At 40.9% G+C, this 15,751-nt stretch overlaps 1 protein-coding gene across 2 annotated transcripts in view; it reads left to right on the top strand.

The window, feature by feature from the left end:
- The window catches only part of ccnh (cyclin H), a 41,062-nt gene that overhangs the window by 10,285 nt on the left and 15,026 nt on the right, over positions 1–15,751 (top strand). For both annotated transcript variants that reach the window (XM_067982808.1, XM_067982809.1), the window contains exons 3-7: positions 1,286–1,411; positions 1,760–1,833; positions 5,379–5,589; positions 11,672–11,835; positions 12,966–13,036. In XM_067982808.1, the coding sequence (XP_067838909.1) occupies positions 1,286–1,411; positions 1,760–1,833; positions 5,379–5,589; positions 11,672–11,835; positions 12,966–13,036 (646 nt within the window). The remainder of the gene's footprint in view (positions 1–1,285; positions 1,412–1,759; positions 1,834–5,378; positions 5,590–11,671; positions 11,836–12,965; positions 13,037–15,751) is intronic.

The raw sequence follows: 15,751 nt of genomic DNA, 5'->3' as shown, positions 1-15,751 counted from the left end.
AAAGCACACACAATGATGAAAACCACTCGCGCATTCGTATTACCATTTTACCAACAAATGCACAAAAAGGGTTAAAGTACACATGCATATGCCTTGCGAATGAGTATTGAGATGACATGCCCAATAATGATGTATTATTATTCATTTTTTATTTACTCATCAAAATGCAATTAGCCGCATCTGGATTCCCTATTAGCCACATATGGCTAGTGGCTAACTAATTGAACAACACTGGCCCAGGGGACATGATTCACCCTTGTTGGCAAGCTGCATGGTGGTATGGTATGAGCTGGCTGGCTGCTTCTGGTCTCTACTTCCCACTCTGCTGCTGGCTGTTCTAGATATTTGGCCTAGCTTCAGCTCTGTTGATTCAGCCTCCCTGGCATGAATTTTCACTCCGAGCCGTGGAGATTGGGGTGGGGTGCATTTCTGGACGGGAAGCCCAGAAGTTTGGGTTTCCCAGATGTCCTTACAATTTTGACTAAAGGGCGTCTTTTAAAATTTTTTTTTGCAGGTTTCCCACTCAACAGCCAGCCAGATTGATAGGCTGTCTGTCGGATGGGAAAGCATTCAGGGAGCGGATGCCAGCAGGTAAGTCTGACATCCGGGGGGATGGGGGTTGGTCATCGAGGACTTGAGGCCGGACTTCGAGGAGGGGTGCCGGTCATCGGAGTGGTGGGGGGTGGTGGCAGAGAGTTGGTCGATCGTGTGTATCTGATCGCGGCAGGCAAGTTTGTTGGGCCTGAAGGAAACACCGTTGCTCCTCCTGGCCTACAACCAGTGCAATAAAGCCACTTACCTGTTGATCTGACCCTTCTCAACTCAGTCCCCAGGAGTTAAAAAATAAAAAAGCTATTAAAATGGAGGCATGCAGTCTCAAAATATTTTAGTGACCGACCCGCCTCCTGAGAGCTGGAAGTGGGCGGGTTTTACATTTTTACAATTTTTACCTTGCCCCATTGCCACTCAGTGACAGGAATTGAGCAGTGCATTTATTTTTTCAAGTCTGAACCAGAAGAAAATTCTCCTGAGTAATGAATAAAAACAGAAACAAATTTAAAAGATGGGTTTTGGAAAATAGCAGCATAGATTTAGCTAAAGTTCTCTCCCTCTTCTTTCCTCCGCCCGCCCGCCCCCCCCCCCCCCCCCCAAGCTGTTGTGAATGGTTGAAGCGAAACATAGTAAAGCTTCTTGCCATCTTTGCTCAGAGAGAAATAGAACATACAAAGGTGCAGTATGTGCCATTGTTTCTCTTGATAATGATTGCTTTGGTTTTGCTGACCAGCTTTCTCCAAATGACTGTCTGCTGTCTCTGGAGCCTCATGAAGAGGAGGTACTACGTAAATACTATGAAAAACGACTCTTGGAATTTTGCTCTGCATTTAAACCCGTCATGCCCAAATCTGTGATGGTAAGAATTATTTTGTAGTTTAGTAACTGACTATAAGTTTTTAATAGTCTGTAGAGTTTTTTTTGTTTATGTTGTCTACATTACAAAATAACACACTTGTTCAAGGTCTAATATTTTTGTTTAAAAATGACCCTGTTAACAAAAAAAGTACCAGAACAATGTTTTAAAAGCAAGTGACTGAGTGCAACATACTACAATTTTATTTTTTTAAAATAACATTATATTGGTGCTGTAAATGGTCAAAAAGTAGTTTATCAAAAACTATACTTGTACAAGATTGTTTAAATGAAGGTAACCTGTTGTATATATGATAGACTTTGAGAACATTGTTTATATTTCTTCATTTAGGGCACAGCAAGTATGTATTTCAAGAGATTTTATTTGAATAACTCCTTAATGGAATATCATCCAAGGACTATTATGTGAGTTTTTAGTCTATTTGTTGGCTGATTGGGTTGCCACAGTTGAGTTGTACCAACTTCTGATGTGAAAGTTTTGCTTAATTTTCTAAGAGCTGTTAATGCAGCCCCATTGTATTCCTATATTTCAACTGTGGCACGATATTATAAAATTATCAAAACCGAATAAATTGAAGATGGTGTTCCCATATTACCAAACATGGTCATAGAGTCATAGAGTTATACAGCACGGATAGAGGCCCTTCGGCCCATCGTGTCCGCGCCGGCCATCAGCCCTGTCTACTCTAATCCCATATTCCAGCATTTGGTCCGTAGCCTTGTATGCTATGGCATTTCAAGTGCTCATCCAAATGCTTCTTGAATGTTGTGAGGGTTCCTGCCTCCACAACCCTTTCAGGCAGTGAGTTCCAGACTCCAACCACCCTCTGGGTGAAAAAGTTCTTTCTCAAATCCCCTCTAAACCTCCCGCCTTTTACCTTGAATCTATGTCCCCTTGTTATAGAACCCTCAACGAAGGGAAAAAGCTCCTTAGTATCCATCCTATCTGTGCCCCTCATAATTTTGTACACCTCAATCATGTCCCCCCTCAGCCTCCTCTGCTCCAAGGAAAACAAACCCAATCTTCCCAGTCTCTCTTCATAGCTGAAGCGCTCCAGCCCTGGTAACATCCTGGTGAATCTCCTCTGCACCCTCTCCAAAGCGATCACATCCTTCCTGTAGTGTGGCGACCAGAACTGCACACAGTACTCCATCTGTGGCCTAACCAGTGTTTTGACAGTATAGATATGCAGTTTTTGGTTTTGTAGAAATAAATTGTGATGAGATTTAAAAGGTTAGCCTTGTGTTAACTCCTACTTTCTAATTTCTGCTGTTCAGAACTGACCTTTTTAATTTTTACATGATGTGGTATTTTCTGGGAACTGATTGTCCAGGACAGGTACATGTGTTAGGAAGTGTCTCCAGGTGGACTTGTTAGTGTTCAAGCTAACAAGGAAACAATTGGAGAGACTCTCACTTTATGGGAGGAAAAAGAGTTCCTGGAGCATGTATTGGAGGAGGTAGTCACCTCTGCAGCTGGAGAGCTATGGTGAGGAAAGGAAATAGGTGACAATCTTTTTTGGGGGTGGAGGAGGAAGAGGTCTTGGGTTGAGACAGCACAGGAAATTCCTGGGGATCCAAACCTGTGCAATAATTATACGGTGCTGGATCCTACAACTCTGTACGAAGGTGGTGATTCTGCAGGAAAATCATGAGCAAAGCTGTGACACCGAGGAGCAAGTGGCTACCCAAGTGGGGAGCGTTAAGTGGAGGAATGTAGTGGGAGATTTGATTGAAAGAGGAGTAGGCAGTTACTCCTGTAATTAAAAGCATGAGTTGCAAATGGTGTATTGCCTCCTGTGTGTCAGGGCAACGGTGTAGGTGCAGAGGCTCTCCAAAAGGAAAGGGGATCTGCTGGAAGTCTTAATTTTATGCCAACCAATGACTGAGAAGAATAGAATTTAGATCCTCTAAAAAGTGTTCTAAGGGTTTAGAGGTAGATTAATCACTAAGACCACAAAGATAGTAATCTCTGAATTACTACCAGTGCCACATCTCAGCCAGATCAGGGAGGTAAATATGTAGCTGAAGACACGATGTAGGTGGGAACAGTTCAGATTCCTTGGACGTTGAAACTAGTTCTGGGGCAGGAGTGAGCTGTACTGCCCAGGCAGCCTACATCAGAACACAGCTCGGACCAATATCATCATGAGAGGCTTACCTAGGGCATTGGGGAAGAGTTGAAACTAATATGGCAGTGGGAAAAGGAAAAGCAATAGATTTAAAATATAGGCTGTTTGAAGGGAAAGTAAGCTTTAATATCTGGAGGTAAAACGGTTAAAAGAGGTTAAATGGTAAAAATAGTAAAAAGAAATCAGTATCTGGGAATGCAAAAAAAATTGCCAAACCAAGGGACTCTAAAACAAAGTGTGTGTGTGTGTACATAAATGTGCAGAGTATAAGAAACAAAAGTGGAGATCTAGTTATCAATTAAAATGGAAAATCATGATGTAGCAATAACTGAAGCATAACTGCAGCTGGGTCAGGATTGGCAATTAAATATACCTGCAATACATTGCTACTCGTAGAAGGAAGAAAGTACTACTTGCCTTGGTTCTGGGTAATGAGATGGTGCAAGTATGTGTCCTAAAAGTAGAGGAAACTTTGGGAAACAATGACCAAAATATAATTAAGTTTGCTATAAGAATAGAAAAGTTGAGGAAAAGGGTATCTGACTGAGATAAAAAGGGACCTTGTGCAGGTGAAATGAATGATTCATGGAAGTTTACAACATGGAAACAGGCCCTTCGGCCCAACATGTCCATGTCGCCCAGTTTATACCACTAAGCTAGTCCCAATTGCCTGCACTTGGCCCATATCCCTCTATACCCATGTAACTGTCCAAATGCTTTTTAAAAGACAATGGAACTGTAGATGACCAATAGCAGGAAATGGAAGGTGTTCAAATAGAATATATTCCAGTAAGGGAGGGAGTATTTCGAAGGCTCAGGTTTTATGGGTGAACAGAGGAATTAGATTAAATTTGAAACTTAAGAATTTAGTGCTTACAGTGCAGACAATTTTTTTTAAAAAGCAGTCATGCGAAATGCAAAGAATGTAGAAAAACTACAAAAATGGAGATTAGAAAGGCTGAGGATTTATGAGAAAAATAGCAAGAAACATAAAGAAAATAAAAAAGCTTTGACTGGATATTAGTAAGAAGATAGTAAAGATAGGGGTGGGGTTGCTAAGAGATAAAGGAGGTAAAGTTGATAATATCCACCTCCTGTGTGAAAACTGGGATTGTAGAACCAGCAGAGGTGGGTGTAAAACAGTTAGTGGAGGTTACTATTTGAAGAGAAATGTTACTAAAGAAGTTAATCAAACTTAAGTTAGACAAATCACCAGGACCTGAGAGAAGCTAGGGAAGAAGTAGTGGAGTTTAGCTGCAGTTGGAGTATTGTGTACAGTTTTGGACATCCTGTTATAGGAAAGATGTAAAATTAATGGAAAAGGTACAACATAAGTTTGTTAGGATGTTACCAGCGATTAGGGGATTACAGTTATGAAGACAGAATTGAGAAGTTAGATTTTTTTTTAAATGAGCAAAGAAGGTAAACGGATGAACTGATAAAGGTCTTCAAGTTTATAAAGGATTATGATAAGTTAAATGGATTGTTTCACTGACAGTAATGAGAGGGCACAAACTGAAGATAACCACAAAAGTGACCATATGCAGAAGGTGGTTAGAATGTGGAATTCTCTACCATAAACTGTTGTCGAAGCAAAGTCCATAAATTATTTTAAAAGGAAATTAGATAATTGCTTGAAAAAGAGGAATATTAGAGTGTATAAGGAGTGAGCAGGAAACGGGATTAGACTAAATGGCTCATGTGCAGAAAAGCACCAGCCAGACGATGGGTTGAATAGCCTTTTGCTGTGCAGTAATATTCTAATTCTATTTTGGAATCTTCCTTCATTAAAGCCTTTTTATTCTCATTTTGATTTAGGTTGACAAGTGTCTACTTGGCATGTAAAGTGGATGAATTTAATGTCTCAAGTTCCCAGTTTGTTGCTAATCTGTGGGAGAGCCCTGCGGGTCAAGATAAGGCACTGGAACAGATCCTTGAGTATGAATTGTTGCTTATTCAGCAGCTGAACTTTCATCTTATTGTCCACAACCCATTTCGACCTTTTGAGGGCTTTCTTATTGATCTAAAGGTACCATGCCAACAGTGACTGGTCTTGTTCTGTAATTAAGTAATTCAGAATAGTCTTGAGACTATTGGAAGTTTGAAACATTGAAAGTCTGTTTATCTTTGCACGTAGAAAAGTCTTATTAAGTACCTTAGCGCCACAGCAGTAATGGTATCTGCTTAACAGTCTACAGGTGATAGGTTGGAGTGCTAGTGCTCTAGGTTATTTCTGCTTGCAAGATTCAACTGTGTTCAAGTTTCATCAGTTCTCACCGTGACCATAAGTTAGAAAGATTCACAATACTGCAGTGATAAATAAGTGTGGTTTGGTTTTAGTTGTTAGCTGATGGATAGCCTAAGCGGTGTATGTGAAACGGTAAGGAGTGAATAATGATATTGAAGTTTTATTTGCAGCTCCCATGATGACTGTGAACTTATGCAGTGAGTAGCTGAGCTATGCAGACCAGCAAGGTTCAAGTTTAATCCCCAGTCTGTGCTGACTAAACAAGGCATCAGTAGGAGCTCTACAATTGGCCCCAATATCCTGCATTAGAGAAAGGAAAATTTGGCAATGGTTTCCACTCCCAATCAGTGTATATATTATGTATGTTGCATGAGGACTAGATTAAGCTTATCTATGATACTCCAGTGGCTGAATAGCCAACCAACAATCGTTGTCAAGGGTGTAGAAGTAAAGGGAATTAGGGGTTATGGGGAGCGGGCAGGAAATTGGACATGAAGCTGAGTTCGGATCGGTCAATGCCCTGTGGGTGGCGGAGAGGGCCCAGGGGCTGTGTGGCCGGGTCCTGCTCCTACTTCTTGTGTTCTTTAGATTTGTGGTTGGGATCAGATCAGCCATGATCTTATTGAATGGCGGAGCAGGCTCGAGGGGCCGATTGGCCTACTCCTGCTCCAATTTTTTATGTTCTTATGTGTAATCTGTTTTTTATCAAGGAGTGGGTTTATTCTAATTATGCCCCTTGTGCCAGATTTGGAACTAGTCGATGGTAAATACAATTGGGAATTCTCCATTGCCTCAGATTGCCTAAAGGACTGATAGACCCAGAAGCATTTTCAAGGAGACCTGGGTCTCCTTCAGAGTTGCTATTATGGGGTGTTCCTGAATCTGTCGGGTTTTTCTGGTATCCACTATGAAGGCAAGATGTAAAATGGGGTTGGTTTGGTTGGATAGCCAGGCCTCCATGCCCAGCTGTAGGTTGTGGGGGCAGACCAGATTCCAAGCTCATTATCTGTGGAATTGGGCTGCCAATTAGTACTTCCTGACATTGGGAAGGCTGAGCCCTCATTTGTCTGAGGAACTGCAGGCATTTTGGGTGTATTTGTGGGTTTTTTTGCCTGCCAGAAGATGCGCTTGTAAGGTGTTGGAATTGCTGGGCCAGCTTCCTGACTGGTAACACCTGAAATATGTAGAGAAGGTTGGTGTGGAGTACTTTCATTTTTATTGTGCTAACCCTGCAGTCTGCTTGGGTCTGTGTATACTGCCAGGGAAGGGGAAAGATAATTTGGTTTGGGCTAGCTAGTTAAATCTTTAACATTGGTGAAGAGTTAACAAGATTGTTAGCATTTTATTCACATTTAAAAGTTACATAAGTGTTAGCTTCTTACTTCAGCAAGTCAATGCTATGTCAATGTAAGGTGAGACTACTTCCTTGAGGCCGTCTCTCGTCACTTGCCAAATCCAATGCAGTGTCAGTTCAGCAACTTTGAATCCCATTTACACTGCAGTTTTGGCATTGATACAATGCAAAAAAAAAATCAACCCTGCAATATAACTGGGATATGAAGTAACTTTTTACATTTGCTTTTATGCATTTATCTTGTGGACTGCATTTTTTAATGCGTTCAAACAACCTTTTATTTGTCATTATGTGCAGCTGACCATTAAAATATCAAAAATACAACTGCTTTAAACCACCACCAGGATTAGGATTAGCTGATTAACTGAAATTGCTCCACCTGGTGGATACTGTTGCTACTACACCAAAATATTTCACACTGGAGGTCTAGCTGAAAGCATAATTGAAGTGAAACATGGTTTCCAACACACAAAAAAATCGACCCTCTTCCAAAACCTGTACTCTTCAGGGTTTACTCACCTTTTTAATATTCTGAGCTGACATTTATTTTCTCTTGACAGTTGGGCTGTGTCCCCATTATCAGGTTTGTAAACTTGATCATACCTCCATAAGGCACTTTTTCAGTTGCTAAGGTGCCCATTGAATATAAATTGTTGCTTTTTGTGGAGAAACTCTTCTCATTTCCATGGGGGGAAAGAACAGCTTTATCCTGCCACCCCCTAATTCAGAATTAAATAACTTTTTTGTCCTAATTATAAAAAAAAAAGAGCAGTTGCAAAGGTTCAAATTCCAGGTGGAAATAGTATAAATAATAATTCTAAAACAAAACAAAAAGGAAGAGAGTAGAGTAATAGTCAGAAATTATGCTTTAGGCACTACAAGTAAAGGAAAAACTAAAAGATGTAAAGTAATTCAATCAGGAGAGATAAATAAGAAATGTGTGAGAAAAACAACATTAGAGCAAAAGGACAGGTTAGGGTGTGTGGCCCAAATAAGCGTCATTCGTACAAAGGCACGGAGTATAAGGAACAAATTGAATGAATTACAGGCGCAATTTCAACTTGGAGGGTACTACATGGTGGCCATCACTGAGACATGACTGCAAGACGGTCAGGACTGGGAACTGAATATACCAGGTTATAAGGTCTACAGGGAGGATAGGGAAACTGGTAGAGGGGGAGGAGCATCCTTAGTGATTAAGGATGAAATTACTTCAATGATAAGAGAGGATATAGCAAGATGTAAGCAGGCAGTGCAGACTTTGAGTAGAATTAAGAAATAGAAAAGAAATTAAGACTTTAGTGGGGGTTCTGTATAGGCCCCCTGGTAGCAGCTGTGAAGTGGCAGAATGTATAAATGCAGAGATTAGTCAAGCATGTAGCAAAGACAGAGTGGTTTTAATGGGGGATTTTAACTTTCATATAGATTGGGATAAGCAGACAAGCTCATGTCAGAAAGGTAGTGAATTTCTTGAATGTGTTCAGGACAGCTTCCTGCAACAATATATCCTAGAATCAAGAAGGGGCAGGCTATATTAGATTTAATAATGAGTTAACAGCCTAATGGTGCGTTAACATTTATCTAATAGCGATCACAATATGATAAAGTTCAATGTTGTGTTTGAAAGGGAGAAACCCGCATCAGCTACTAAGATTCTAATTTTAGGTAAGGCCGACTTCAACGGGATGAGACAGAGACTGTCCACAGTAAACTGGGTAAATCTGTTAATGGGTAAAATGACAGAAGATCAGTGAGAGGTGTTCAAAAAAGAATTTAACGTGATACAGAACCAGCTTATACCCCTAAGGGGCAAGAGCTCTACTTGCCAAAAAAAACACCCATGGATGACAAAAGAGGTAAGGGACAACGTAAAACTAAAAGAAAAAGCATACAAAAATTAGCACAAATCCTGGCAACTGGGAAAGATACAAAGAACAGCAAAGGGTGACAAAACAGATAGTAAGAGTTACAAAAAGGGAGTATGGAAAGAAACTTGCAAGGGACATCAAAATCAACACACAATTTTTACAATTATATTAGGAAAAAGAGGGCGGTCAAGAGCAATTTGGGCCCCCTTAAAAACTGATAATGGTGATATTGTAAATGAAAATAAGGAAATAGCGGACACGTTAAATAATTACTTTGCATCAGTGTTTACTGTAGAAGAAGAGGATAGCATGCCGGACACCCCAAGGAAACTAATTTTGAATCAGGGATGGGGACTCACCATAATTAACGTAAGCAAATTAACAGTAATGAAGAAAATAATGGCTCTAAAGAGTGACAAATCCCCAGGACCAGATGGTTTCCATCCTAGGGTTTAAAGGAAGTAGGTGAGATCATTGCAGATGCCCTAACTATAATCTTCCAAAGTGTTCTCGATTCAGGAACTGTTCTTTTAGATTGGAAAATTGCACATGTCACTCCGCTATTTAAAAAGATGAGAGGGGGAAAGCAGGGAATTATGGACCAGTTAGCCTAACATCTGTTGAGGGGAAATTACTAGAGTCTATAATTAAGGATAGAGTGACTGAACATCTTGAAAATTTTCAGCTGATCAGAGAGAGCCAGCATGGATTTATAAAGGGTAGGTCACGCCTGACGAGCCTGATCGAATTTTTTGAAGAGGTGACTAAAGTAGTGAACAGGAGAATGTCTATGGACGTTGTTTATCTGGACATCCAGAAAGAATTGTTAAAGTCCCTCATAAGAGACTGTTAGCTAAAGTTGAAGCTCATAGAATTGAGGGCAAATTATTCACTTGGTTAGGAAATTGGCAGGAAACAGAAAGTAGGGATAATGTGCAGGTAATCAAATTGGCAGGTTGTGACTAGTGGTGTCCCACAGGGATCTGTGTTGGGGCCTCAACTATTCACTATTAATTAACAACTTAGATGACTGGATAGAGAGCCACATATCCAAGTTTGCCAATAACACAAAGATAGGCAGCATTGTAAGAAGTGTAGATGGAAGCATAAAATTACAGAGAGATATTAATAGATTAAATGAATGGACAAAACTAGCAAATGGATTTGAATGTAGGCAAGTGTGAGGTCATCCACTTTGCACCTCAAAAGGATAGATCGGTGTACTTTCTAAATGGTGTAAAGCTGAAAACAGTGGATGTCCAAAATGACTTAAAGGTCCATGTACATAGATATTAAAATGTCATGGACAAGTATAGAAAATAATCATAAAGGCTAATGGATGCTGGCCTTTATATGTAGCGGACTAGAATACAAGAGGGTAGAAGTTATGCTATAGCTATACAAAGCCCTGGTTAGACCACACCTGGAGTACTGTGTTCAGTTCTGGGCACCGCATCTAAGGCAGGATATATTGGCCTTCGAGGAGTGCAGCATAGATTTACTAGAATGATACCTGGACTCTAAGGATTAAATTACGAGGAGAGATTACACAAACTAGGGTTGTATTCCCTGGAATTTAGAAGATTAAGGGGTGATTTGACCCAAGTTTTCAAGATATTAAGGGGAACTGATAGGGTAGGTAGAGAGAAACTATTTCTGCCAGTTGGGGAGTTTAGGACTAGGGGACATAACCTAAAAATTAGAGCCAGGACTTTCAGGAGTGTAGTTAGGAAACCAAAGGGTGGTAGAAGTTTGGAATTCTCTTCCGCAAACGGCAGTTGATGCTAGCTGAATTGTTAATTTTAAATTTGAGATTGATAGATTTTTGTTAACCAAAGGTATTAAGGGATATGGGGTTAAGGTGGGTATAGGGAGTTAGGTCACAGATCAGCCGTAATCTCATTGAATGGCGGAACAGGCTCGAGGGGCTAATTGGCATACTCCTGTTCCTGTGGTCCTAATTCATTCTGAAACCTACTTTTAACTAAATAGCATAGTGAGGAGATGTTCTATTCTAATGCTAATATGCTGGTGGTGGATTGCTAGCCATTAGCACATTGAGACAGAAGTCCCTTTTGTAAGAATGTAAATTCCACATATCACTGTCATTTCATATTGCACAGGAAAGCGTTCTTAATTTGAACTATTTTTAATTGCTAGTATTGGCATATATAGGGCAGAAAACTAGGTAAGAATGCTTCCTTTTGAACAGCCTATTTACTGTTTCATTTTAAACTTAAAACCTGATTGCAAATATGCTGAAAATATGAAAGTCTCTACTGCCTTTTAGTAACCTTAATGCTCTAACAGAGTTTGTCCATTCAATCTAAGCAGGGTCTAGGATTCTACATTGTTAACCATGTAATACATTTCCTAAAATTTCAGTGATCCTTGTACTCATTGCATCCTGTTACTAATGTGGCCAAATTATAAATGTGTATTGGAAACACAGTGTAATGAATCAAGGAATGCATTTTTTCAAAATAGGATGGTTAGCTTGTGTTGGGAGCACTTCATTTTCAGATCAAAAAAAGGAAGCTTTTGGTTTCTTATAAGATGAAAAACAACCGTACTGGTGAGAAATGATAATTGTGGAAATGTATGTTTCTAGACAATTATTTCCTTTTTCTACCCTTTTTAGGCTCGATACTCAGCATTGGAAAATCCAGAAGTTTTGCGAAAAACAGCTGATGAGTTCCTGAGTCGAGAAACCATGACTGATGCTGGCCTTCTGTTTACACCATCACAGATAGCAATAACAGCCATCCATTTCAGTGCCTCCAGAGCAGGCATTAATATGGATAGGTACTGGTACCCTTTAAGATTTCATCTGTTTTATCGCTTTAACAAAACAGTTTTTACAAGCTACAACATTTATAAATTATTGCCCCTTATTAATGCAGTCTTTTTCATTCTCTATAGTGGGCTCCATGCTAAATTTTATCTTTCGCATTCTAACTTGAAACAAATTTAAATGAGAACTAAGATGGAATTGCAACTCTGTGTTCAGTGCATAGTAAGGCTTTGTTTAGTTTTAGAAACTAGTAATCTGCGATATTTAGGCTAGAACAAATGATTAAAAAATGCAAATAATCGAATGAGGACTGCGAGTCTTGCAGGTCAGTTGAAGATACAAAAGCCAGTTGAGGATAACTTAAAATGAGTGTTAGTAATAAGACGAAAATAGGAAGTTAAATTATTGTTGACATGGAGTAAAAAAATATAACCTGTGCATGACATAGGTGTAGTGTTTTCAAGACCCGAGAGGTTGTTTAAGAGGTAAATAGGATGGAATTAGACATGGCAGATGTGTTCAATTATCTGTGTAATGCTTAATGAATGAAGATTGGATAAATTCTAGATTCATTCCAAATGGTTTGGGAATTTATAATCTGTTGACATGTTCGCAAAGCTTCAAAAAACAGCTGTCTGTAGGACATGTACAGTAGATAGGATGCACCCTCAAATCTTAAAGGAAATGGGTTTGTTTCTGAGTGGCATTTTAATGAGTTGTTAGTACAGAGACTGTACCTGAGTACTAGAGGATTGTTCCTATAATCCTCTTAGTCAGTAAAGGGTGGAATCTTTAGACCATTTAGTCTGACAATTGTAGTGAAACTTATGAGTGAATTTTACAAGGAGCTGTTGATAACTTCTAAGGAGTATAGAAGCCATAGAGAAAGTCTGTGATTGTATTTTTTGGAAGCAATAGGTTTTTTTGGAAGCAATAGGTTGTGCTTGATAAAGCTGCTGAAATTCTTTTAGGTAACATTTTGTTATCTGCTCCTGTTGGAGATATATGTGCCCACTGCTAGTGTTTGAGGCCATTATGTTGACATACATGGGTGAAATAGTCTCTTTTCCTATATTCAAGATCATTTAACTACTGCATTGATTAACATGATCTTTGCTTTGATTTTGTGTTGGTGCTTTAGTTACTTGATGGAATGCCTTATGTTAAAAGACAACAAAGAATGCCTGTCAAAGCTGGTTGAAGCAATCAGATGTGAGTAATCTTGTAGTTACTGTGGTGTATTGAATTTGCATTACCTGTAATCGATGCAACCAAATGCAGATTAATTAGTTGTGTAGTGTTGTGACAGCTTTTACTTCAGTTCAAATAAGTTGTGTCATAGTTTTAAAAGTTCTTAATATAGTATTTGGAATGCTACCATACAGTCCTTTCATGTGTTATCATAGAATTAGAATGTCACAGCACAAAAACAAGCCATGCAGCACATCAAGGCTTCGCTGCACCTAGCCTAATCCCAGTCTCCTGCTAGCTCCCCATACACTTGAACATTCATCTTTTTCAAGCAACTGTCTAATTCCATTTTTTTAAAGGATTTCTGGGTACTGCTTGTGCCCAACAGTTTGTGGCAGAAAATTCCACATTCTAACCACCCTTTGTGTAAAGATTTTTATTCTAACCTCTTTAATTCCTTTTTGTAGTTACCTTAAATTTTGTGCCCTGCTCTCACTGTCGTACTGTCTATTGGAAACAATCCATCACTATTTACCTTATCGTAACTGTCCATAACCTTTAAAACTTCTATCAGGTCACCCGTTAACCTTCTCAGCTGGTGAAAGCAACCCTAATTTCTCAAGCCTATCTTCAAAACTATAACTCCTGATCCCTAGTCTGCTTGTGCATCTACAGCACAGAATGAAGCCATTCAGCCCATCACGTCTGTGCCAGCTCTTTGAAGGACCTATCCTATTAGTCCCACTCCCCTACTCTTTTTTTTCCCCATAGCCCAGCAAATTTTTCCTTTTCAAGTATCATTTTATGATGAAGTGCTTTGTTATTTGATAAAGTAACAGAGGGTTGATGAGGGTAGTGCGGATGATGTGTATATTGGCACTCTGAAACTGGTGTACCAGTGATGACACCTTGGGGGTGTGCAGTCAGAAACAAATCCACGGCATCATGGGAGACTCGACTGCACAGGGCGGGGCACAAGAAAGGGTAGAAATGCAGTTATAGAGAATTCAATAGTCGGGGATAGACAAGCGTTCCTGCAACCGCAAACGTGAGTTCCGAATGGCATGGTTTTTTTTATTCGTTCATGGGATGTGGGCGTCGCTGGCGAGGCCGGCATTTATTGCCCATCGCTAATTGCCCTCGAGAAGGTGGTGGTGAGCCGCCTTCTTGAACCGCTGCAGTCCGTGTGGTGACGGTTCTCCCACAGTGCTGTTAGAAAGGGAGTTCCAGGATTTTGACCCAACGACAATGAAGGAACGGCGATATATTTCCAAGTCAGGATGGTGTGTGACTTGGAGGGGAACGTGCAGGTGGTGTTGTTCCCATGTCCCTGCTGCTCTTGTCCTTCTAGGTGGTAGAGGTCGCGGGTTTGGGAGGTGCTGTCGAAGAAGCCTTGGCGAGTTGCTGCAGTGCATCCTGTGGATGGTACACACTGCAGCCACAGTGCGCCGGTGGTGAAGGGAGTGAATGTTTAGGGTGGTGGATGGGGTGCCAATCAAGCGGGCTGCTTTATCTTGGATGGTGTCGAGCTTCTTGAGTGTTGTTGGAGCTGCACTCATCCAAGCAAGTGGAGAGTATTCCATCACACTCCTGACTTGTGCCTTGTAGATGGTGGAAAGGCTTTGGGGAGTCTGGAGGTGAGTCACTCACCGCAGAATACCCAGCCTCTGACCTGCTCTCGTAGCCACAGTATTTATATGGCTGGTCCATTTAAGTTTCTGGTCAATGGTGACCCCCAGGATGTTGATGGTGGGGGATTCGGCGATGGTAATGCCGTTGAATGTCAAGGGGAGGTGGTTAGACTCTCTCATTGGAGATGGTCATTGCCTGGCACTTATCTGGCGCGAATGTTACTTGCCACTTATCAGCCCAAGCCTGGATGTTGTCCAGGTCTTGCTGCATGCGGGCTCGGACTGCGTCGTTATTTGAGGGGTTGCGAATGGAACCGAACACTGTGCAGTCATCAGCGAACATCCCCATTTCTGACCTTATGATGGAGGGAAGGTCATCCCTAGTGCCAGGGTAAAGGATATCACTGGTGCAGTACATTCTGCGAGGGGAAGGGGAACTGCCAGAAGTCGTAGTCCATGTTGGAACCAGTGACGTAGGCAGGAAAGGGTTGAGGTTCCTTCAGGCAGAGTTTCAGGAGCTAGGAAAAAGATTGAAGAACAGCACCTGAAAATGGTGGTAACCTCTGTGTTACTCCCAGTGCCACGTGCTAGTGAGTATAGAAACAGGAAGATAGTGCAGCTGAATGCGTGACTGGAGAAGTGGTGCAGGAGGGAGGGCTTCAGATTCTTGGGGCATTGGGACCAGTTCTGGGGCAGGAGGGACCTGTACAAACCAGACGGGTTGCACCTGAACAGGGCTGGGACCAATGTCCTTGCAGGGAGGTTAACTAGTACTGTGGGGGAGGTTTTAAACTAAGTTGGCAGGGAGATGGGTACCAGGACGCAACAGCAGAGAGGAGAGACAAGGTTCATATAAAACTGAGAGACATACAGCAACCGAACAAAGAATAGTGCAGAAAGAGCAGGAATTAGATGGAGGGAAAAAAGCAAAGCCGACTAACATGGTGTTGGAATGGAGGAGTGTTACAAATACGGTTGACAAGCTGCAGGTGCAATTTGCCACATGGGGTTATGATATAGTGGCTGTAATTAATACCTGGCTTAAACATGGGCAGGAATGGGAACTAAACATTCCTGGCTACAATGTATTCAGGAGGGATAGGGA

This window comes from Heptranchias perlo, chromosome 4 (assembly GCF_035084215.1).
Source record: "Heptranchias perlo isolate sHepPer1 chromosome 4, sHepPer1.hap1, whole genome shotgun sequence".
Lineage (NCBI taxonomy): Eukaryota > Metazoa > Chordata > Chondrichthyes > Hexanchiformes > Hexanchidae > Heptranchias > Heptranchias perlo.
Note: the sequence above shows the minus strand (reverse complement) of the source record. Positions and strands in the feature narration are given on the sequence as shown.